The sequence below is a fragment of the Pseudorasbora parva genome, chromosome 20 (genome assembly GCF_024679245.1).
Source record: "Pseudorasbora parva isolate DD20220531a chromosome 20, ASM2467924v1, whole genome shotgun sequence".
Classification (NCBI taxonomy): Eukaryota; Metazoa; Chordata; class Actinopteri; order Cypriniformes; family Gobionidae; genus Pseudorasbora; species Pseudorasbora parva.
The window spans coordinates 4,243,757-4,267,957 of NC_090191.1; the positions used below are offsets into that span (position 1 = coordinate 4,243,757).

At 37.9% G+C, this 24,201-nt stretch overlaps 1 protein-coding gene across 2 annotated transcripts; it reads right to left on the reverse strand.

Annotated features, from left to right (window-relative positions):
* Nucleotides 1–299: 299 nt before the first annotated feature.
* LOC137049328 (zinc finger protein OZF-like) lies at nt 300–17,762 on the reverse strand. 2 transcript variants are annotated; one of them, XM_067427847.1, is made up of 3 exons: nt 17,707–17,762; nt 16,995–17,215; nt 300–2,810 (listed from the first exon to the last, which is right to left on the reverse strand). In XM_067427847.1, the coding sequence occupies exons 2-3, from the start codon at nt 17,152–17,154 to the stop codon at nt 1,957–1,959; spliced, it is 1,014 nt and encodes a 337-aa protein (XP_067283948.1). In that variant the 5' UTR covers nt 17,155–17,215; nt 17,707–17,762; the 3' UTR covers nt 300–1,956. The 2 variants fall into 2 exon arrangements, with proteins under 2 accessions (XP_067283948.1, XP_067283949.1); XM_067427848.1 differs by lacking the exon at nt 17,707–17,762 and adding an exon at nt 17,624–17,658.
* Nucleotides 17,763–24,201: the final 6,439 nt, after the last annotated feature.

Below are 24,201 nucleotides of genomic sequence, written 5' to 3' on the forward strand. Positions count from 1 at the left end.
AGTTCAAACGAAATCGGAATTGAGAGGAACAGAAACTATTATTCACTAGATGGTCATATACCTTTTCACCGCTAGATGGGGGGAAATATCACACAGTGTAGCTTTAATCATGTAAAAGTAACCTTAATCCAAATCGATTTCAGTCATCCGAATTTTCCTCTCGTCTTGGGAGTGGAAATTTAGATTTCTTCATTGAATATCAATCTTACAAACTTGAAGAAACATTAATCTCTTTTATCAGGACAAATAATATTTCATAGGTTTGTACAATTTGTATTTCTGAAATAGTAATATGAAAATCAATGAAATTATTGGATTTTAATAAAACAACTAGAGTATACAAACTACGATTTACACACGGGAAATATGCATATACATGTAGGTAGTAAAACAAACTTGGCACAAACAGGGGAAAATAACACTTAACGAATAATATAAAAGGGGAGAGAGAGAGAGAGAGAGAGAGAGAGAGAGAGAGAGGCAGCTTTTTTCGCGCAGTCCTTTGCAAGAGATCTCAAGTAATTAATACTCCCTTAAAAAGGAATGATCGGGACAACCTTTTAAACGCGGTTTGATTGCGAAATGAAATACTTGCTTTGGTTTGGCTTCAGGTGTGTGTCTTTCGGGGTTCTCAGAGTCTTTTCAGGGGAGTGAAGCGCGGATTGGGCTCTTGGAGGAATTTTTCGGGTGCAAGGCTTGTCATCTTCTCTCTATGGCGGAGTGCGGGGGTGGATTTCTCTCTCTCTGGCAGGTTTGCCGGCTCTCGTGTTTAGATGAATGCTCGTCTCTCTTTGGCGTAAATGCGTAAAGAGTCAGTGGTCCTCTTGGCTCTTATAGATGAGATGGGCTGATGCCCTACTTTTGAGATGATCCAATCACGTAAAGGGAGTCTAAAGGCGCGAACCTTCCTTTGTCTATTGAGCTCCCCCCTTCCTTGTGATTTAATCAAAATGGATGATGTATATAAACCCATGTGTTTACTCACAGAAAGCTGGTACTTCTGTACTAAGCATCTCGGTACAGTCGGGTTTCTGCGATCGAAGAGATACCATGAACTATAATATTGAGAGTTAAGAGTACAGAGATACAGAATTTCCGCAGTTACTAGCATACAGAGTTTGATTTACATACAACATCTTAGCTATTTTAATACATCACATAAAGAAATTAAGTCAAACAAAATATATATATTTAATACATTGATGAGGTAGTTTTTTGTCCAATTGTCCATATATGGCTGATCTGTGTGAAACAAACATCTGTGTCTCTCTGTATTGGGACTGTATGCGTGGGTCAGAGGTCGAAAAAGGGGGGTAACATGGGTGCGGGGTAGCAAAGTGGCTGAGGTGTCATCAACTTCAACGCTTACAATGCCTTCTCACAATCTCTTTGCAACACACAAGGGACCTTCTGTTTACGTTATGATCTGATTAGGGTATCACAGTATGCGTGAGGGGGTTATACTCTGGTAATTCGGCCAGATAGCTTAACTGCCTATTCAGCCATTTGTGCTACAGTATGATAAAAGTAAAGACTTTTCAGAGACATGAAGGATGCAATACTACTCAAGTTTGACATTGACAGAAACTGAGTTTTGAGCCTTGTTGGTGGTATTAACTAGCGGGTTAATTCTGTGTCCCATAGACAAGTATTATAAGCTAATCTGTTTTTAGAGATAAAACTCTTTATATTGGATTTTCATGAAAACGCACCCCATAGAACAATCTACTAGGTAACCATGGTTTAATTACCCCAGGTTCATTTCTCACCGTTGTTGTCCTTTAAACTGATTTAGTACCCTAAAAATAAACAGCACATTATACAGTCTCTCAAACACGAGGTGTTTCCTGTCTGTGAAATTCATTCCACACTGATGACATTTAAAAAAAAAAGTTATTTCATACAGCAATACTCATGTGGTACTCCAGGGCTATTTTATACATAAATCAAAAATCTTTACCCAGAGTGACCACATGTGAACGGCTTCTCTTCTGCATGAATTCTCATGTGGACTTTAAAGTGTCCCATTTGACTGAAACTCTTTCCACACCGCAGACATGTGTAAGGTTTCTCTCCAGTGTGAACTCTCATGTGGACTTTAAAGTTTCCCATTTGACTGAAACTCTTTCCACACTGCAGACATGTGTAAGGTTTCTCTCCAGTGTGAACTCTCATGTGTCTGTCAAAGCTTCGTTTGTCAGCAAATCTCTTTCCACACTGAGGGCAGGTGTAAGATTTCTCTCCAGTGTGAACGTTCATGTGCTTGTCAAGGTTTCGTTTGTCAATAAATCTCTTTCCACACTGAGGGCAGGTGTAAGGCTTCTCTCCAGTGTGAATTCTCATGTGGATTTTAAGGATATCTTTACTACTTAAAATCTTTCCACACTGAGGGCATGTGTAGGGCGTCTCTCCAGTGTGAACTCTCATGTGGCTGTTAAGGCTTCCTTTATTAGTGAAACTCTTTCCACACTGAGGGCAGGTGTAAGGCTTCTCTCCTGTGTGAATTCTTATGTGTCTTTTAAGGCTTCCTTTTAGAGTGAAACTCTTTCCACAGTGTTGGCAGGTGTAAGGCTTCTCTCCGTTGTGATTTTTTATGTGTCTGTCAAGGCTTCTTTTTGCAGTGTAATGCTTTCCACACTGTTTGCAGGTGAACTTACTTCTAGTTATTTTCTTTTCACCACTTTTTCGTGTCTTTTCAGTCTGTGAGCAACTAAACGTTTTTTCTCTTGTTATGAAATCATGATACTTATATCGCTCTTTCTCTTCCATTTCATTCAGTACTTCACTCTCCTCTTTCAGCACTATCAGGTCTAAGGTGAAAAGAGACAAATGCAAATTAACACCAGTTTAATGGCACAAAGCAACAAACAAAACATTTAGACATGTAAAGCATTAAAACCAATTGAAAAGGGAACCAGAGGGCCCAGAAGTTTATGGGGGGGGGGGGGGGGGGGGGGGGCATTGATATGAAGCCTGACTAAACTTTAGTTCAATTCTCTCGTCACTCATTAACAGAGGTGGAGGAAGTACTGAATCGCAGTACTTAAAGCTAAACTGTGTGATATTTCCCCCCATCTAGCGGTGTAAAGGTATATGACCATCCAGTGAATAATAGTTTCTGTTCCTGATTAACATGGCTTCCAGTTCGACCTCGTCCATGAGTGCAATCGAGTGTTAAAACGCGAAAGGTGAAGCTTGAATTTACGGGTATGTCCCTCTTTGGCTAATGTACTTTTAGATGAAGGGGCAACATGGCGACCCGCATTCAAACAGGGTCCCCGCGGAGTCTTAAAAAGTATTAAATTTCAGAATCAAAATATAAGGCCTTAAAAAGTCTTAAATTCGTGGAAGCATTGCGTTCTAGGTCTTAAATCATGTTAAACAGGTCTTAATTTTCCTACGTCCATGTAACGCTACCTCATTGAAACGCTCTCACCTCCCGCAGCGCGCGCGTCTGTGTGTGTGTTTGTTCCGTGGTGTTTGTAGTTCTTTCTTTCGCTAGACCAACTATTGTTCGCTCTATTACAACTACAAATTAGGCAAGCATGCCACTTATATTGCAGCCAATCAGCTTTCGTGTTATTGGCACGAGCCTCTTTCTGATCGTACCTCACAGACGCATAAAACGGATTTTAATCTTCAGCTGAGTCTGACGGTTGCTTGCAGTTCCGCGATCGTGAACGCGAAGGCGAATCTTTCTCACCATCTTGCTTAATGACCAAATAAAAGTATAATATACCCGATTGCACTAAATAGAGTTAATAACAGTGATGTAAACGTCGAACTCCGATGTCAGACTGTAACGTTATGCGTTTGCTGCCTGTCAGCGCTCGCGCGAGTGTATTGAATGTGTTATTTTTAGGCTCATTAGCCTAACGTTACTCTTGAACGATCAAATGTACACATTATGCATATTGATTTGAGTTAAAAAGTTTGGGAACTGTCAGTAAGTACTGGATCTGGGCATTAAAGCTCTCAAAGTGAAAGCAAACTAATATAGCTTAACAACAACACAAACGGGGAAAACAGCACTTACACTTAAAGGAACACTCCAACTTTTTTAGAAATCGGGCTTATTCTACTTTGCTACATTTAGATATGTGGGGAAATGCATTTTAAGCTAAGCTAGCGGCGACCCTGCCAAACTAAAATATATATATTAGGGCTGGGTATCGATTCAGATGTTCAGATTCGATTCGATTTTGATTCACAAGTCCTCAAATCGATTCAATTTCGATTCTCAATTCGATTTTCGATTCAACTCAAATGAATATAGATTTAATACAAATACTATAGGTATTTATAAAAAAGAACAGTGAACATAAATGTGTAATTAAAAAGAAATGAAGAGCCACAATCATGTATGTTAAACTTTTTATTTTAGGTACACCTGAGTACATTAAAACAGAACGCATCTCTATATTTCAAATCCATACAATTGTTAAATACAATTTTGATGCAACTTTATTTAAAAAAAAATTATCTGAGAAGTATTTTATGGATGTTTTGATATATTTATTCTAAAACATAAAAAGCTAGGATATTGGATGTTTTTTTATAGCAATTTTCAGTACACGACAAGCTTTTCTTGCAATTTTGCTGCTCATGTGTGCAAATTTACTTTTCATACATGAGAAATACGTTCATAATTTTTTTAGTCTATGGGTGAGTAGTTGTCGTGGTAACAGACAACAATACCTTAACTGACTTAAGTTGACTGTGGACTAACTATTATTAGAGGAAATCTGTTTATAATATAAGCTATTAGGGTTTGAATCATTATAATTTGAATATGTCTATAATGGCTAACGTACATGCTTAAGTGACTGCTCAAGTTTGATCGTAATGCAAGGCAAGCATTCGCATGTATGTAATTATTTTTAGCAGTTGTGTGCTCGGCTGTGTGTGTGTCACATTTTTAGTATTACTACAGCATTTTACCTCAGCTTTATAAAAGGCGACAACGCACCGGAAGCTGCCATTTAAACACTGAATGGATAAATGATGTGCGCCTCTTGCTCCTTTGTAAGATCGCGCAAGGCAAATGGGGGACATCTAGTGGAGAAGACTAGTAATTAGATTTACGTTAAGCTTATGTTCAATGTTAGCGGAAATAAATATTTTAAAAAAATCGATTCATGGCCTTTTGAGAATTGATTCTGAATCGACCAGATTTTAAAAACCGATTAATCGAAAAATCGTTTTTTTTTGCTCAGCCCTAATATATATATATATATATGCTAATCCTGGTGGGATTGAGCTATGAATAATAAGTTCATTAATACTTTGTTGAATTTAAAATAAATTAAATAATATAAGTTTAAGTAATTGAGTGATTCTGGATATCTTATGCATGTTTTTTTTATTGCGCAATATAGGTCTTAAATTTTATTCATAATGGTCTTAAAAAGGTCTTAAAAAGTCTTAAATTTGACTTGGTAAAACCTGCAGATACCCTGTTCAAACTCTTCACCCAAAATACTTTATTACTTAAAAGAAGTAAATATATATAAATAAATATGTACAGTCCCTGACAAAAGTCTTGTCGCTTATCGCTTATGAAGTCATCAGGAATAGCTAAGAAAGCAGTCTTGCATGCCTCCCAGAGTTCATCAATATTCTTTGGTTTCGTCTTCCATGCGTCCTCTTTCATCCTACCCCACATATGCTCAATGATGTTCATGTCTGGTGACTGGGCTGGCCAATCCTGGAGCATCTTGATCTTCTTCGCCTTGAGGAACTTTGATGTGGAGATGGAAGTATGCGATGGAGCACCGTCCTGCTGCATAATTTTGCCCCTTTTATGGTTGGGAATATAAGAAGTAGCTAAGATTTCTTGGTATTTTAGACTATTGATGTTGCCTTCCACCCTGCAGATCTCTTGCACACCCCCATACTTTTGATTTACCATGATTTTTCTGCCACCAAACTTCACTGTTTTCTGGGTGAATGTCGGATCCATTCTGGCTCCAGTAGGTCTCCTGCAATATTTGCGGCGATTGTAGTGTAATTCAACAGAAGATTCATCTGAAAAATACACCCTCTGCCACTTTTCCAGCGACCATGGAGGCCATTTCGAGACAGAATCCGACAAACTGTTCTGGTTGACACAGGGACTTCAGGTGACCAGGTCTCGTGGAGCTCTGCTGCAGTGGAAAATGGGCTGGCCTTGGATTTTCAAGCCGTCAAACAAACGGTCCTCTCAAGCAGTTGTCTTGCGGGGTCTGCCTGACCTGGGCTTGTCAAAAACGTCTCCAGTCTCTTCAAATCTTTTTTTTATCCTCTGTACTTGACGCTGAGAAACACTGAAGGTCACTGCCACATCAGCAGTGGATCTGGTCTTCAGCCTCATGATAATCAAAACTTTAGTCTCAGGGTGAATCTTAGGCATGTTTGCAGAGGTCTAGTTGCAGTTGATGTGAAGGTCTAGCGTACTGGGGTTCTTTTTATACACACTTGAGACCTAATTGATCCATTATTAGTCACAGGTGAAGCTCATATGACAAGGTGACAACACTTATGTCTTTGCAAAAATTGACTCAATGGGCTTTACCAAGCTGTGAATATTAGAATACTTTTTGAAAGTTTAGTTTTTCACTGAAACATTACAAAAGCTGGCGGGATTAAAATGAGCCATTTCTTGTAAAAATATCTTGATTAGAAATATATTTCAGCGGCACTTTAGGTCAATTTGTACACAAGCGACAAGACTTTTGTCAGGGACTGTATATATTTTTGAAAGAACTAAGTGTTTTTAGCTAATAATAAACTAAAAAAGTTACACAGTGTAGCTTTAAGTAAAAGTACAAGTAACTTAGTAAATTATGGGTTAGGGTTAGGGTTAGGGTTAGCCCTTCTGAGCTGTAAACGCCAAACTCTTGCCGGGCCAATCCCATCGTGTATAGAGTTGGTGGGCGGGGCCATAATGATGATGGCCGAGTTGCGTTTGCGTGCTTCTAGTAAACACAGAAACTGGCGAATGGCGGTCTTTCGAATCAGCTTTGACCGTGACTCTGGAAGTTAAGCTTGGAGTTGAGCTTTTCTCCTAGAAAAGAACAAATAACGGCACTGAAGTCATTCTTACAAAGGGAAGATGTGTTCAGAGTTTTGCCGACCGGATACGGTGAATGTTTAATCTATCAACAAGCTCCTTCATTGCTCTGGTTGGTTGTAGCGCTATCCTATTGCGTGCAGAGGAAGTTTGAAAGACAACCGTTTATCCCGCCCCTTGGATTGAGCTGTCAATGGTGAGTTTCCAGACCAAATATCTTGATGTGGGTCTGGCTTGTCAGGCTAGGCTGCCTTGGTTCCAGACACAAAACTCTACGTCAACAGATTAATGAAACTTCAACGGAGATACTTTGGAAACAGAGCCTTTAACAAAAATGGATGTCACTGTTGAGGCCCACCCAAACATCTGCATTGCCCACACAATTAGAATTTAGGAACTAGTGTTCATTTGTTTTTACGATTTCTCAATTGATTAAAACAACCTGAGGTGGCCTCTGTGTTGAAAGTTGTAATTAAGGGCTTCAGAATGCCCCAAACACAAAAATAACACAAGAAATTTGCTACGGGGATCTTTACAAAAAAATATATATAAAAGTTGCGCAATTGAATAAAAAAAAAACACCTTCTGTGTGGAATCGAATTGCCCCTCTGCCATGCAAACTTGTGTTACCCGTAACTGACTCATCAGAAAGTGAGGATTGAAACTGCTCGATTTGCACATCTCAATGTTCATTCAATGAATAAAAAGACTGCTGTACTTCATCAGCTGTACTTCATCTTCACGATATCATATCGGACAATGCTTTGGACTTTTTTTGTATCTGTGAGACTTGGCACCAACCAAACGATTTCATAAACTTAAATATGAGTGCGCCACCGGGATATACATATATTGAGAGACCATGTCAAAGTGGCAAAGGTGGCGGTCTCGCTGTTATTTACAGAGCCGATATATCTGTCACGGAAATTACCATTCCCTGTGTATCATCATTTGAGTGCATTGCTTTTAAAGTGAATGGAGTCTCACCTGTCCTTATTGTACTCATATATCGACCTCCAAAACCAAATCCTATGTTTTTTAATGAACTCACAGAGCTACTTACATCTCTTAGTGCTGTTTGTCCAGCAATGATCGTGACTGGAGACATTAATATTCATATGGACAACTCAAATAGTAATTTAACAGTTGATTTCATGGATGCACTAGACTGTTTTAACATGATTCAGCACGTGAAATTTCCCACTCATAATAAAGGTCACACACTAGATCTGGTATGTTCTGTTGGAGTGGACATTGATAACCTAGATAGTAGTGACTTGTGTATCAGTGATCATAAGCTTCTCACTTTTAATTTAAATGTTCCACTTTTAAGTAGTACTCAAACAAGGGTCATTAGTTTTAGAAATGTCAAGAATCTTAACTATGACAATCTCTCCTGCCTGATCTCAGAGCACTCAGCTGTAGAAACTGTTGATCACTATAATTCTATTTTGTCATCTGCTTTGGATGAATTAGCCCCTAGAAGAGAACGTGTTGTTTCATTTAGTAAATCTTCTCCATGGTACACCACTGAGTTAAGGGCTATGAAGATAAAAAGCAGGCAGCTTGAACGTCAATATAAGAAATCGGGTTTGACAGTTCATAGACTCATGTACGACGGTCATTTGAGTCAATACGCTGAAGCACTCAAAGCAGCAAGAACAAAGTACTACTCATCTATTATTAGTGATGGTGCTGCAAACCCAAATAAGATTTTTAAGACAATCAACAGCCTTCTTGCACCAATCAAGGTACCAATTTGTTCCTCTGTACAGGAGTGTAACAAGTTTTAGCATAGTCACTAATGATTGTATTCTGAAATTAGTGATGGCAATAAATACAACTACATGTACTCTTGACCCAATCCCAACATCTGTTCTAAAGGGATGCCTCTCGTCAATTTGCCCCCTCATCTTGAACATTGTGAACACCTCCCTCATTACTGGTTCAGTTCCAAAAGCCCTTAAAGTGGCAGCTATTACACCAGTCCTTAAAAAGCCTGGATGTGATAGGTCTGTAATTAGATAGATCTGACTTATCTCAAACTTACCCTTTCTTGCTAAAGTTTTAGAACATGTTGTTGTGGCACAGCTCCACTCACACTTGTCTTCCAACAAGCTTTTTGAACCTTTCCAGTCTGGGTTTAGAAAGGGACATAGTACAGAAACAGCCCTGGTTCGAGTTATGAATGATCTGCTTATCTCAGCTGACTCTGGAGCCTCCACCATCCTGGTTCTTTTTGATCTTAGTGCTGCATTTGATACAGTGTGCCATTCTATCCTGATAAACAGGCTGGAGAGATGGCTTGGTATCACTGGCACGGTACTTAACTGGTTTAAATCTTACCTGACTGATCGTACCCAGTTTGTTGTTTTGGGAAACAACAAATCTGAACTTGGACAGGTCTGTCATGGTGTTCCTCAGGGATCTGTACTGGGTCCTATATTGTTTAGTGTGTATATGCTTCCTTTGGGACAAATTATTAGGAAATATGGTTTGGGGTATCACTTTTATGCAGATGTTATGCAAATTTACATCAGCTCCAATCTGATCCTACTCTCACCTCAACAGTTCCTTCAGAGTGTGTGCTGGAAATAAAAACATGGATGCACCTTAATTTTTTAAAACTGAATTCTTCTAAAACAGAGGTTCTACTCATTGGCACACCAGTGGCTATTCATAAGGGTAGCAATCTGAATTTGATTATGGATGACTGTGTTGTACTTCCATCTGCTCAGGCTCGCAACCTTGGAGTAATTTTTGACACTCATCTGTAGGGCTGTGTTAAAAAAAAATCGATTCACCAATTCTGAATCGATTTTCATATTAATTTCTAAAGATCGATCCGTAACTCAGAGGATCGATTTAATAATAGGCCTACATTGAATTTTAAATTTGCCGTGTCATTGAATTCACGCATGCGCGCGAGGTGGAAGGACGTTAACACAACGAACATGGCAGCCTTGAAAACTCCAGAAACGCCGCGGACAGAGAATACTGGCTGGCATTTTCAATTGTTTTCAATGAGAGCGCCACGTTTTTAGAACGCCTGGAGCGCACCGAGGCGCTGAGCGAGTAGGATTTTCCGTATCATAACAACAAGCAAGTCTCAACTGAGGAGAAAAAACGCTGCCTGCCAAAACGCTCTCAAGCGCTCACAGCGGGGAGTTTTCAGCTGAGCGCCTAACGTTTTCAGCTGGCTAAAAACGCTTTGGTGGACACACAGCCTAACGTTATACCCCCGTCACCGTGCTGAAGAACACAGCCGTTCTCACTGCAGCGCGCGCCTCTTACTGCCAAGGAAGTTGTAATGGCTGCGTTGTCATGACGGCGCGCGACAGCACAGCTCCACAGTGCGCGTTCGCTGACTAGAGCAGCCTGGAAGGGGGATTGTTCTTTACAACCATCAATACTCCATTCATTTGCAGTTGATTGTCTATAATAATTGTATCAATATGTTGCATAACTACAGTCCTGTAATTCAGGTAACAGCTGGAAAAAAATGCTTTCTTCAAAAACACTTGATCTCGAAAATCGGATCGGATCGAATTAAATAATGATAATCGATTCAAGATCTTGAGAATCGGAATCGAATCGATTCTTGAAATTTGAATCGAAACCCAGCCCTACTCATCTGACACTAGACTCTCACATTAAGAGTATTACAAAATCTGCTTTCCATCACCTAAGAAACATCGCAAGAATTAGGCCTTTCCTCAGTCCACCTGACGCTGAAAGGCTTGTTCATGCATTTGTCACTTCCAGGATAGACTACTGTAATGCACTATTCATTGGCTTACCAGCTAAATTAATCAAACGCCTCCAGTATATCCAGAATTCAGCTGCTCGTATTCTCACATATACTCCATCACGTCAGCATATTACAGGCATGCTCTATAGTTTGCATTGGCTTCCTGTAGAGTCACGTAGTGATTTTAAAACGCTAACATTAACATACAAAGCTATCCATGGAACTGCCCCTTCTTATATTTGTGACTTAATCACCCGATACATTAGCCTGACAAGCCAGACCCACATCAAGATGTTTGGTCTGGAAACTCACCATTGACAGCTCAATCCGAGGGGCGGATAAACGGTTGTCTTTCAAACTCCCTCTGCACGCGATAGGATAGCGCTACACCAACCAGAGCAACGAAGGTGAAACAGAGCTTGTTGATAGATTAAACATTCGCCGTATCCGGTCGGAAAAATTCAGAACACATCTTTCCTTTTTAAGAATGACTTCAGTGCCGCTCTTTGTTCTTTTCTAGGAGAAAAGCTCAACTCCAAGTCTTCCAGAGTCGCGGTCAAAGCTGATTCGAAAGACTGCCGTTCGCCAGTTTCTGTGTTTACTAGAAGCACGCAAACGCAACTCGGCCGTCGTCATTATGGCCCCGCCCGCCGACTCTATACACGATGTGATTGGCCCAGCAAGAGTTAGGCGAACACAGCTCAGAAGGGTATTGAGTAAATTTTGAAATTATAAAAATATAAATTTTGAAAGACCGTTGTATCGATAAGCTCTGACGTTATCGGTTCTGCTGTAGGTACTTTTGAAAATACACGTGACCTGAGAGAGAGAGAGAGCAAGCGAGCGAGAGAGACACAAACGACAGCCGAGGACAGAACTAAACATTCAAACATAGCCTGGTTACACTTTAGATCTGTGATAGTCTGATTTTATTTTAGATTTTGGCTTCCAAAGATTATAATAATAATATTTATGTCTAGCGCAACTTTGCAGCACTGCCATTTCTCCCTAAAACTCAAACGTAATGACAGAATCAGCACGATCAGTGATTGTTGTAAAATTCAGTCTAGCTACTGTTGGTTGTGGGACGCGTTTAATAATAAAAAGAGCGATTAAAACCACAAAAATGTCCGCAAGAGATTGTTCCCAAGTCGGCACGCGCTGAAACAGCCGCAACGAGACGAGCAAATCACACTTTCGGTTTCATACTCTCGTCTAAACGATCAAATGTACACAAACATCTATGTCAAAATGACCGGCTCGAGTCTCTTAAACACAACACAGTTTGTGTCTAAAATGGACGTAGTTATTATGGATATAGTCAGGAGAAAATGTAGTGCATCTGCCTATTATCAGTCGTCTATAGAGCTGCACATCTGTCTTAAAGAGGCAGCGGTGTAAATAAACATGCTGACGGATTACTGCGAATTAAACAACCAAATACAAAGAGCAAATCACTCACAGCTCTTGAATGAATAAATTCAGCTTTAACCTGTTAAGCTGATTTCTAAATTTTGAAAAAATCCTAAGAAATATATACTCAGACTAAAACAAATACAGATTGTGAATCCTTTGCACTAAAAGCATAATTATGGTCTCATTTGAAAGCAGACACCTGGCAGTTTACTGTAAAGTCAAAATGATAATATTTTTTATAATAAAAAAAGCTATAATAAGCTTCAAAGTTTTGTAAAGTTATTAGAAATTTATTTGTATGAAATATCTTTATGAAAATAAAATTGAAGTGGGCCTTGGAGAAATCTAGAAATGCACTACAGCTAAAGCCACAAGTCTGACCATGTTATATTTCAGATCTGAAGATGATCAGTCTAAAACTCTGAATTTTATTAAACGTTTTACAAGATCGTTTCATGTGATTTTATTTTGAGATATCTCTAAAATATCAACTGATGTTTATTGCCATGTCTTCTCAGCTTTCATTCTCTATTTTGCCTCCATTGTTTAGAGGTGCAAACTGCCCCTTTCAGTTTGTCTCCCCGGCACACATTCACACTTCTGCGGACTGGTTATGGCTCTAATTATTATTCTTTTGTCTGCATTATAATTACTAACGATTCTCTATTCAAACTGTTCTATTCAAACCTCATTTCTAAATCAAACCTCTCACTTTACCCTCACTGAGACTCTATTGAATGCATTTCGTCCAAATAAGCATTTCAGTAGTTTTACATTTAGAAAATGTTCATAAAAATAAAGTATTTACTCAGTGGCAGGTGCATCTAGGGCAAGCTAGCATGTTAGCTTAGCACACCAGCAAAACAACAATTTATACGATTGAAATCATGTTTTATTCAAAACTTGCTTCATATCACTTTATAATTTATAAGTCGAGTGTTTTATATAACAATATGTGATCTCATGTAGCTTCGGGTCAAAAAATCTGACAGAAAATATACAATGCTAAAAGCTATGTGGAATAGCATTGCATTATAAATATCATCTATTATGAAACCACCCAACATGGCATCCCAGCTAACACAAATACGTGGCTGTTACGTAACTGCAACGTAATCTGCTGACTAAACTTTCGTCGTGGTGACGTAACTAGTTACGTTGTGGCAACTGGAAAAGTGAAATTCCCAGATACGTTGTCACAACGTAACATTGTAACGTTGCCAGTTAGTAACTGCAACGTTGTGGCAACGTCATGGATCTATTAGTTGTGTGTTGGTAATCAGTTGGTAATTTTTATAATTATTCATTTTTCAATAGGCGGACATGCTGTAGTTTATGTCCTCATTTGCCCAAACTAATTTAAAGGCTATTTCAATGAATGTGAATGACGAATGCAGACTCAATGTGACTTTAGTTCATTCAGTTCATTTATTTTGAAAAACACACAAAAACGAAGAATAAAACACCCAAATTATTTAACAAAAACATCGGAGATACAGCAGAACATGAATAAAAGCATTCAAGATGCTCGGCATTATAATGTTAAACATAAAATATGCTGTGCTAGTGTAAGTTACCGTTTGCTAGTTGACATTTCAAATGATTCAGGAAAAATACCACATAAATATGTAACAATAGGTATAAATATTAACATAAATACTTAAAGTAGACTGTAGGTAATATTACTTAACCAATCTGACACCGTTGAACTTTTTTTTTTTTTTTTTAAACTGGCGATAAAACGAGAGCGAAATGTCGATGCTGTCCTCTGGTCCTCTCTAGCTGTTTGTTGTGGGTTTATGGTTGCCATGGCAACTCCCAACTGCCACCAAGCGCGTTCTCGTTCAGTCTCTACTACTGTTAAATTAGATGTAGAGAGGCCATATCTGTCATTATTCCAACGTTTTTTATGAAATATTATGCAATAAAAAGTTTAACACTCCAGAAAAATTAACTGCTGTTGATAATATTGCCTACGGCGCGCACACACTCTTCAGTTGTGGAGGCGCGCGCATCGTGTCACGTGACACGTCACTTTTATTTTATATATAAAAAGATCGTCCGTGTTCTTAATTGTTTAAAATAAACAATAATCTTAAGGGGAATTTTAATCTTGTCTGACATTTAATTACACATTTTAAATAGCAAATTCTGACAATCAGAACATCCTTGATGGTAATGAAATTACGAGCAGGTGACGTTGCATTCACGTTGCCAGTAAGTCATGGAGTTACCAAAATATTACGTGTAGAGTACGTATCTGGAACGTTGTTGGTAATATTCTGACGTTCAGAGATCGTACTGACAACGTTGTGAGAAGGTAATTTTATGGAAAGAAAATTACAGGCATGCAACGTTGTAGTTACGTTGTCAGTCAGTCATAAAATTACCTAAATATTACGTGTAGAGTACGTATCTGGAACGTTGTTGGTAATATTCTGACGTTCAGAGATCGTACTGACAACGTTGTGAGAAGGTAATTTTATGGTAAGGAAATTACAGGCATGCGACGTTGAGACTACGTTGTCAGTTGGTAAGTCATGAAATTACCAAAAAGTACGAATAAATTACGTAACTGTTACGTCGTGTGTTAGCAGGGATAAAGAACACAGACCAACCATATATTGCCGCGATTGTGTGTTTATTGTCTTAAAACGTGTCTATCTGCATAAAATAGCCATCTGACGATCGCTAGAAAGCAGCTTTGGTCATGTCAGATACTTCCTGAATGTCACATGGTGTGTCTGTCCTTCATGTGTTCCACATGGGAGTGAATTTTCAGTAGTACAGCTTTCCAGCGCCCTCCGGCTGCCAGAATGAATTGAAAACACAGCATAACACAGTCTACTGCGCTCTTAATCACACATCCGCGGATTTTGGATAAAGATTGAATAAATAATACTCTGTATAGAAATTTGACTCAAACATGTGAGAATCTATCAATATTTCTCCACATCTGCACACATTTGAAGTAAAAGCCCTGAGGGAAGTTGTTTTGTCGAGTGTCTTCATGACGACCAGAGAAGAGTTTTTTATGAATGGGAGCAAATGACGCGCATATTACAATCAAAAGGTAGCGACGCCCAAGATCATATTCATAACTCCTGGCACATATTAACACATTACGGTCATTATAAGACTTTGAGAATAAAACAGAGGTAACAAAATTAAACTTTAGTCTTAGATCTTTTTAATGATGTATAGTTTGTCAAGGTAATTACTTACATCTGATAGTAATTTTGAGCTAATTTAAGCAAAGAGAGTTTCAGCACGTCCTCGTCCTCGTGACGGTTATCAGGTTAATAAGCATTAATTTAGGCTATTTATGATATATATATCATAAAAAGTACAGATAAGAATACCGTTAAAGTATCGGACCGATAAGCAGTATCGATAAGAGTAGTAATACCATTAAAATCTTAACGATACCCATCCCTTACCATAACGCATCTCACAGCATCAGTGTGCGTTACTGAATGATTCAGTGTTTGAATGTATCATGTTGTGCATGTGTGTTGCAGACCGGGCTTCTGGGTGTTGTTTACAGTCACAAGTGGCTGACAGGCTTGGAAGATCGGAGTGAAGTGGAGCGAGAAAAAATTGTGAAAAATGAAGAAATTCAGCACTCATGACCAGCTCAGAGGACAGATATCGTTGACAAGAAAGTTTAGTCAACTTCAGTGGTTTGGAGATATTTTGGCTATCCAACATAAAGCGACGTACGTGCACTGCTTATCATAGGTTCACCAAACGGAATAAAATTATTATTTCATTATGCTTCTTTGAAGTTCTTCCATATAGCATTGAGCCCAACACAGCAGTAAATCTACATTAGACTAATATCAGTTCACGCATTGGCTTATCACCTTATGTTAGTTCTAGTGGGTAAAATACAAGCTAACTTTACCAAACTATAATCACTAAAACATCGGACTTATGGAAAAATACATCGGTATCATAACTTTTTGTCTTTGGTGATGTATTAATGACTCAGCATCGCCTGTATCAAAAGATAAATAATTTTATCCGATGTTTAAAGTGAATAAAATAGACTTGACAGCCCTTTCTGGATTTCCACAACTACTGAACTTTGTCTCTCTCCTGGCCAGCCCACTGTCGGTGAGGTGTGTGTGTGTGTGTTTGTTGTCGGTGAGATGCGCGGTGGACCAATATACTGTAAAAAAATGCTGACCACAGTTAAGATTTTTCTTTAATTTATTTATTGTCAATGTCATTTATTTATTGTCAATGTCATTTATTTATTGTCAATGTCATTTATGAGGTTTTGCATGCTGATAAGAAATATATATTTTTTAATGTATTATATTTTTGTTTATTGACAAACATTATCTTTAAAACAATTTGACTTTGCATTTGCAGTCAGCAGACCCAAATGTTATATAATTTCAGTTCAATTCTAGATTTTATAAATTCTATTTGTATTAATAATATTCTACTCTATTAATATTGCTTTTATTAGTAATAAATAAATCTACTTCAGTTTTAATAAATTGTTCACCTGTGTGGGAAGTGTTTGTCATGTTTTGACAATAAAGGGTAGTTTAAAACCACAGTTAACTGTCTATTTTCTATAATATCTTTCACTCAGAAGCAAAAATATGCCTTTCAATTTTAAAGAAATAAAGATTTTACATTTATCGTTCTATTTATATTTATATTGTGATCATTTTTTGGGCCATATCGCCCAGCCTAATTCACCGTAAATAAGGGCTCCCACTCCTTACAAAAGCCAATTAACCACCGAATGAAACCAACCTGTTTGTTCCTTAGTTTCTTCATGTTTCACTCTCAAAGTTTCTTCAATTTTCACATCTTCACTCTCCTTTTTAATGAACTCCATCTTTATGTCTTCTTCACTCTCCTCTTTAATTATCACCATCTTTATGTCTTCACTCTCCTCTTTAATAAACTCCATCTTTATAATAGTGTCACATGGATCTCAGTCACTTCTCCAGGAGTTTTTCTGTGTGTTTGTCCTGTTTAAGATGAGAATTAACAGAAAGAAAAATAAATCCACATTAAATCGCTGAGTCTTAATCAGTTCAGTCACTGGTAAGAGCGAGTTAATAGACTTAAATCACCTGATTAATCTAAAACTAACACAACAGATTAATATAATATAATGCTAACTATACAGACCCTTAATATATTAGTCAGTTTGGTTATTTAATGATTTGTAGAAATCGAGATAGAAATGGGAATAGAGCGCTTCGAATCACTGAATCATTTGTTGTGAATCAATAAGTTAAATAGACTCGGAGAGTCTAAAGCTCCGGTTCTCTCGTCACTCGCTAGAGACTGAATTCATGTTTGAACTCATTCACGATAAAGAGCAAAATGAGACGCTCCTTCTGTTACTCATGAGTTTATATTACTTTACTCACGCAACGCTGGTAGATAAAGCAATGCAGTGTTACTTTTAATAAGGCATTCATTCTGCTTCATTATGAACATTTAAAAGACAAACCTTTTTCAGTCGAATCACAACAGATGCACGAGCGCGGCGAGGTCTTATGACGTCACACCGCCACCAAAATAAAAGTCCTGTTGTCTAAAACCACACAAGTGCACAGAAATGTTTTCTCTTACTGTATAATCAGCTGAAATCTTTTGTGTATGAGCGCTTCATTTAATTTACTGTAACGTGAAAGGACATTGTCAACAAATATAGAATTGTGAAAGAAATACTTTAATTAGATGACCTGACAAAATAAAATTAATATTAATCAAAAAATGTGTAAAATCATGCATACATTCTATTCTTCATTTACTTGTGCATGGAGAGGTATTTTGGCAGATATATATAAAAGAAAAGTAAATCATTGCAATTGCATTTGGACAAAACACCAGCCCACATTTCTGTACGTTCAGGTTTTTGAGAGTTGCATAGTCCTTTAAGGCATTACGTTGCTGGAACGTTATCTTAAGGTTAGCATATAGCACATTTTTAACACAATCATTCCAAGAATATCACAATAACATGCATTACAAAAGTTATGTAAATTACATAACCACACTTTAAAAAACATTAAACACTTCATTTCATATGTAACATTTTGAATTTATGGTCATTATAACCTAGCCTGGTTTTACAAGACTCTCGTACATTTCATTTGTTTTTTATATACTTTATTTGTAAATCTTTCAAAGCATTAACAGAAGGTACTGTACATTTACAGTTATACATTTTTCTTTCCTTTTCCCCCACAATAACCCTTCCCGCCAAAGTATTTAACATACATAAAATATTAAAACAACAATAGCAATAAAAATAATAATAATGACAACTATAAATAAGTAAAGAAAAAGAAAAGGATAAGTAATGTATTCAGTTATGATTAGCAAACATCAGAGGAATAGTAATAAAAAATAAAATAAAAGATAATAATAATAATAATAAAAAATAAATAATAATAATTAAAAAAAAAAAAAAAAAAAAAAAAAAAAAAAAAAACTGACATATTTGTGGTCTTTACATAATTATAAAACAAAATGACAATGAGACTGAACCAATCAGTTTTCACAGGATTAGTTACAATAATCAATTAAGTGGGAGAGTTTTCATCTTCTCAAAATATGTAATCATGGGTTGCCAAATGTTATAAAAGTTTTGGACTGATCCTTTCATTAGGTATTTAATTTTCTCTAATTTTAAATATGAAATCAGGTCACATCCACATTGAGGCTTTAGGTGGGTTTGTTGATTTCCACTCTAGTAATATTCTTCTCCTTGCTAGTAAGGTGGCAAAAGCAATAACATTTTTAACTTTATTTGTTGATGTTTCTCTATGTTCTGGTACTCCAAAAATAGCTAATTCAACACTAGGTTTTATATCCAAGTTAAAGACCTCATTTAGTGTTTTGAATATATATGTCCAGTACTCATTCAGCTTTGGACAAGCCCAAAACATATGAAAAAAGTCTGCCTTGCCACCTTTGCATCGATCACATAAGTCATCCACATTGGGGTAGATTTTAGAAAGTCTATGTTTTGTGTAGTAGGCACGATGGAGGACTTTAAATTGTATAAGACTGAGGCGTGCACAAGAGGTTGACTTATTTACTCTAATCAGAGCTTCATCCCAAATTTCGTCAGGTATTTCACCTCCTATGTCCTTTACCCAATCATCTCTAATTCTGTCAATTAAACCGTTATTTGGGGACATAACTATCTTATATATTAATGCAATTTGACCTTTAAGAACAATGGGAGATTCTAAAATTGTCTCCAGTAGTGAAGTTGGTGGCAAGTCAGGGAAAGTTGAGCTCTGAGATTGAATAAAATGCCGGACTTGAAAATACAGAAATAGGTTAGATTGTGACAGTTGGAATTTCTCTGAGAGGTCGTTGAAACTGGCAAAAGTGTTGTTTATATAAAAATCACTACACTTGGCCAAACCTATCTTCTGCCAATTTGCATATGTGAAATCTATTTTTCCAGCAAGAAATAAGTGATTATTACAAATTGGGCTTAGCATACAAAAGTTGCTGAGTTTATGTCTTTGTCTAAACTGTGACCATATTTTGAGCGTTGAACGTACAACTGGGCTTGAAGAGTATTTAGAGGTAGGAAGAGGTAGCTTCATTGTTATTAGAGCAGAAAGCGATGTAGAGATACAGGTATTTGCCTCCGCCTTACACCAATCAACCTCTGGGGAAGTGTACCAGCAAATGATTTTTTGAAGATTTGCGGCCCAGTAGTAGCCCATAAGACTAGGAAGAGCTAAGCCTCCGTGGGATTTTTGCCTTTCAAGGAGCTCTTTACGAATCCTAGGATTCTTTCCCCCCCACAAGAATGATGATATGGGTTTATTTACTGAGTGGAAAAATTTTTTGGGGAGAAAGACTGGAAGCGATTGAAATAAGTATAAGAATCTAGGTAAGATATTCATTTTTATACAATTTACTCTACCTGCTAGAGATAAGTGTAATGCATCCCATCTTTGAAGATCAGACTTAATTTTGCTTATAAGTGGTAAAAAGTTATTTGCATATAAACCTGTGAAGGTACGGGTAATATGGATTCCCAAATACTTAAAACCAGATTGAGAAATGTGGAATGGGATGGATGCTGCATTAATTTGTAAAGCACGAGCATTAATAGGGAAACATTCACTTTTAGAAAAGTTTAGTTTGTATCCCGAAAAACTTCCAAACTCAGATAACCTCTGCACTATTTTTGGGATGTTTTCAGCTGGATTTGAAATGTATAACAACAGGTCATCCGCATATAAAGAAACCCTGTGTTCCATGCCCATTCGATCGATGCCCTGTATAGTCTGTAAGGATTTAAGCATAATGGAAAGTGGTTCTATCGCTAATGCAAAAAGAAGAGGGCTTAATGGGCAACCCTGTCTTGTGCCCCTTAATATTGGAAAAAATTGTGAACGTATTTTGTTTGTTATAACAGATACTTTAGGATTAGAATACAACAATTGGACCCAGGATATAAATTTTGGGCCAAAACCAAATTTTTTCAATACTGTAAATAGGTAGCTCCACTCCACTCTGTCAAATGCCTTCTCTGCATCCAGGGATACCACCACCTCTGGGGCCTCCCCGGATGCAGGAGAATACAAAATATTAAGAAGCTTTCTTATGTTAGTAAAGGAGTGACGACCCCTAATGAAGCCGGTCTGATCTGGAGATACTATTGCTGGTATAACAGTATCAATTCTAGAGGCTAATAATTTGGCAAGAATTTTAACATCAACGTTTAGCAAAGAGATTGGTCTGTAGGAGTTGCACTCGAGTGGATCTTTTCCGGGCTTCAAAATGAGAGTAAGGAATGCTTCTGTGAGAGACTGTGGTAATTTTGCATTATCTAGAGAATTTTCGAACATTTTCAGAAGGAGCGGAGCTAATTTGGGAGCAAAGGCCTTATAAAATTCAACAGAATAGCCATCAGGGCCAGGGGTTTTGCCATTTTGCATTGCATTAATAGAATCCAAAATCTCTTGTAGATCAATTGCTTGTTCTAATCTTTCTTTTTGGTCCGAATTAATTGTCTGGATATTTAGGTCACTCAAAAAGGTTGACATACCTAGTGTGTCTCCAGAAGACTCTGAAGTGTATAAATTTGTATAGTATTTTTTAAACGTTTCATTAATTTCTTTAGGGTCCACTGTCAGCTGCTGCAATGAGTTACGGATCTGTGGAATTAACCTAGAAGCTGATTGACATTTTATACGATGTGCTAATAAATGGCCTGCCTTCTCCCCATGTTCATAAAAATTCCCTTTAGACCAAAGCAAATTCTGTTGAGTTTTTTCAATTGTTATTTGATCATATTGTGCTTTAAGTTCCACTCTTTTTTTTAAGTAGTAATTCAGAGGGGGCTAAAGAGAGTTGATGATCTAATTTTCCTATTGAATCAATTAGTTGTTGTATTTTTGCATTTTTAAGCTTATTTCTTGATACTGAATAGGATATAATTTCACCTCTGATGACAACCTTAAATGTCTCCCATAAAATCTGGGGTGATACAGTTTCTGAAGCATTTGTAAGCAAGAAGTTATCTATAGCCGTAGATATATGCTTGTGGAAGTTTTTATCTGCCAACAGAGTAGAGTTAAATCTCCAAGTAGGACGTTGGGTACAGTGCTGGCTAAAACGTAAGTCAAGCAGCAGTGGTGCATGATCTGATATTATAATTGCTGAATAATGAGTATTTTCCACTGAAGGAAGTAGAGTCTTATCTATAAAAAAATAATCTATTCTTGAGTATGAAGAGTGGACAGGGGAGAAATAAGAGAATTCTTTCTTTTGAGGAAATAAAAATCTCCATGGATCTAAACAGCCTGTTTGTGTCATGAAATTAAACAGAGCTTGGGACATTTTAGATTGAAGCGTGGTTTTCGGATTTGAGCGATCTAGTGCTGGGTTAATAACACAATTCAGATCCCCACCAAAAATTAAACGGTGTGAGTTTAAGTTGGGTAAGAGTGAAATTATTTTATAAATGAAATTAACATCATCCCAGTTAGGGGCATAGACACACACCAGGACAACAAGGGTGTTGAACAAGGAACCTGTAACAATAACAAAACGTCCCTGGGGGTCTGAGACACACTTAGAAGCGTAAAATTGTACTTTCTTATGAATTAAAATCGCTGTTCCTCTTGCTTTGCTGTTGAAGTGGGAGTGGAAGACTTGACCAATCCAAGGTTTTCTGAGTCTCATGTGATCTGTTACAAGTAAATGTGTTTCTTGCAGAAATGCAATTTCAGTTTTCAATTTTTTAAGATGAGCAAAGATACGGGCTCTTTTATTTGGCCCATTCATACCTTTAACATTCCAGCTAGTAAATCTAATGCTAGACCCTCCTATCTTATTTGTATCACACATTAATCAATCATTAGATTATAAAGAGTAAGACCCTGTGTCCAATGCCTGACGAGAAAGAAGAAAAGGAGAAAAAAAAAAAAAAAAAAAAAAAAACACACTTGACGGTTACCATCCCAACCCTAAGGAACTGAACTTTTCCTATATTTGCCTCAAGAACAGAGACAAATTGCAGGCCCCCTTTAACAAACCCCCAGTGATCCCTGCACTTACTTAAAGCCATTCTGGTCCATGGGCATCCCAACCATATGAAGCATTCTCAATGTGTCAGCGCACGTTTGTGTATAAAGTCTTTACTCAATGGATCAGTCTATGCTGCAAAATTATCGGTTTCCTTGAGTTTCGTTTAGAACAACAAACCATTCGCGAAGCCAGAAAAAGAAGAGAAAAAAAAGTATAAATAATAAACAAGAAGGGTAAATAAAAGAAGTGGTCGGAAAGTATTTATACTTTTTCAGGTGGTTCTTCCACACAAACTAAAAAAAATAAAACTGAATATTCGGCGGCGGCGTTCAAGAGACAGTCCTTAAGCATAGAAAATTCCAGGTAATCCTAAACATTGATGCGTTGATCGTAGAACTGTTTCGCCTCCTCCGGTGTATTGAATGTGAAAGTTTCGTCATTAAAAGTCACTTTCAGTCGAGCCGGGTAGAGCAACTGGAATCGTATGCCCTTCTGGTAGAGTGACTGTTTGATGCCATTGTAGGAAGCGCGTTTCTTTGAGAGGTTGACGCTGAGATCTGGGTAGATTCTGACGAGTTTCCCCTGGTATTTCATCTCATGCCGTCTTGCCCATCGCAGTAATCGCTCTTTCTCTTGAAACTTGTGAAAGCATACTACAAATGGTCGTGTTTTTCGACCGTCCGCTGGTTTCTGACCGGGTGTGCGGTGCGCTCTCTCAAGAGTTGGTGGTTTGTCGAAGACCTCCGTACCCGTCATCTCTAACAGCATCTCGGCAACGAACACAACGGGGTCTTGACCGTTTTCGCTCCCTTCCGGAACGTTCACAATCCTCAAGTTAGCCCTTCGAGATCTATTCTCCAAATCTTCAATGCGGTCGAGGAGAGATGTGTTCTGCGTTTGCAAAGTTTTTATAGTATTTTCGGCCGTTGTCAGCTTTTCAAAGTTCTCCCCAGCTAGCGATTCTGTAGCGGCCAGGCGACTTTGAAAGCCATCCACAGTCTCTCTCAGTGCGTTGACGGAGCTTTGTAAAGGAGCGATAGATTCCTGAATTAAGACAGAAATGTCTTCTCTGATGCTAATGCGCTGTTTTGATAGTTCAGAAATCAATTGGGCCATGGAGACAGATTCACAAGTTTCTGTCATTGCTTGTTTTTCAAGATTGGAACTAGCGGCCATGGCAGATAGCTTACCGGCTATGCTAGCGGTAGCCCTCGTGGTTGGTGGAGCTGGAGGTTGGCTTTGCTTCTGCTTAGAATTGCTCATATTTCGTCCTACGATGTTCTAAACACACATATAAACAATGACTGACGCTATGTAGCGCGCAACAGGTGTAGTATATCAGTGTGGGTCGGGAGCCCTTCTTCCTCGCACCTCACTCCCTCATGACCATACCGGAAGTCCACATTTCATTTGTACATAGAGTCTGGCCACTCTC

Excerpts from the sequence above, each read along its gene's own strand:
- LOC137049328 (XM_067427847.1), bottom strand. The coding sequence starts at position 17,154 with ATGGAGTTTATTAAAGAGGAGAGTGAAGACATAAAGATGGTGATAATT. Across the intron at positions 2,811-16,994 it reads AGAAACTAAGGAACAAACAG|ACCTGATAGTGCTGAAAGAG; the intron begins GTTGGTTTCATT and ends TTTTCACCTTAG.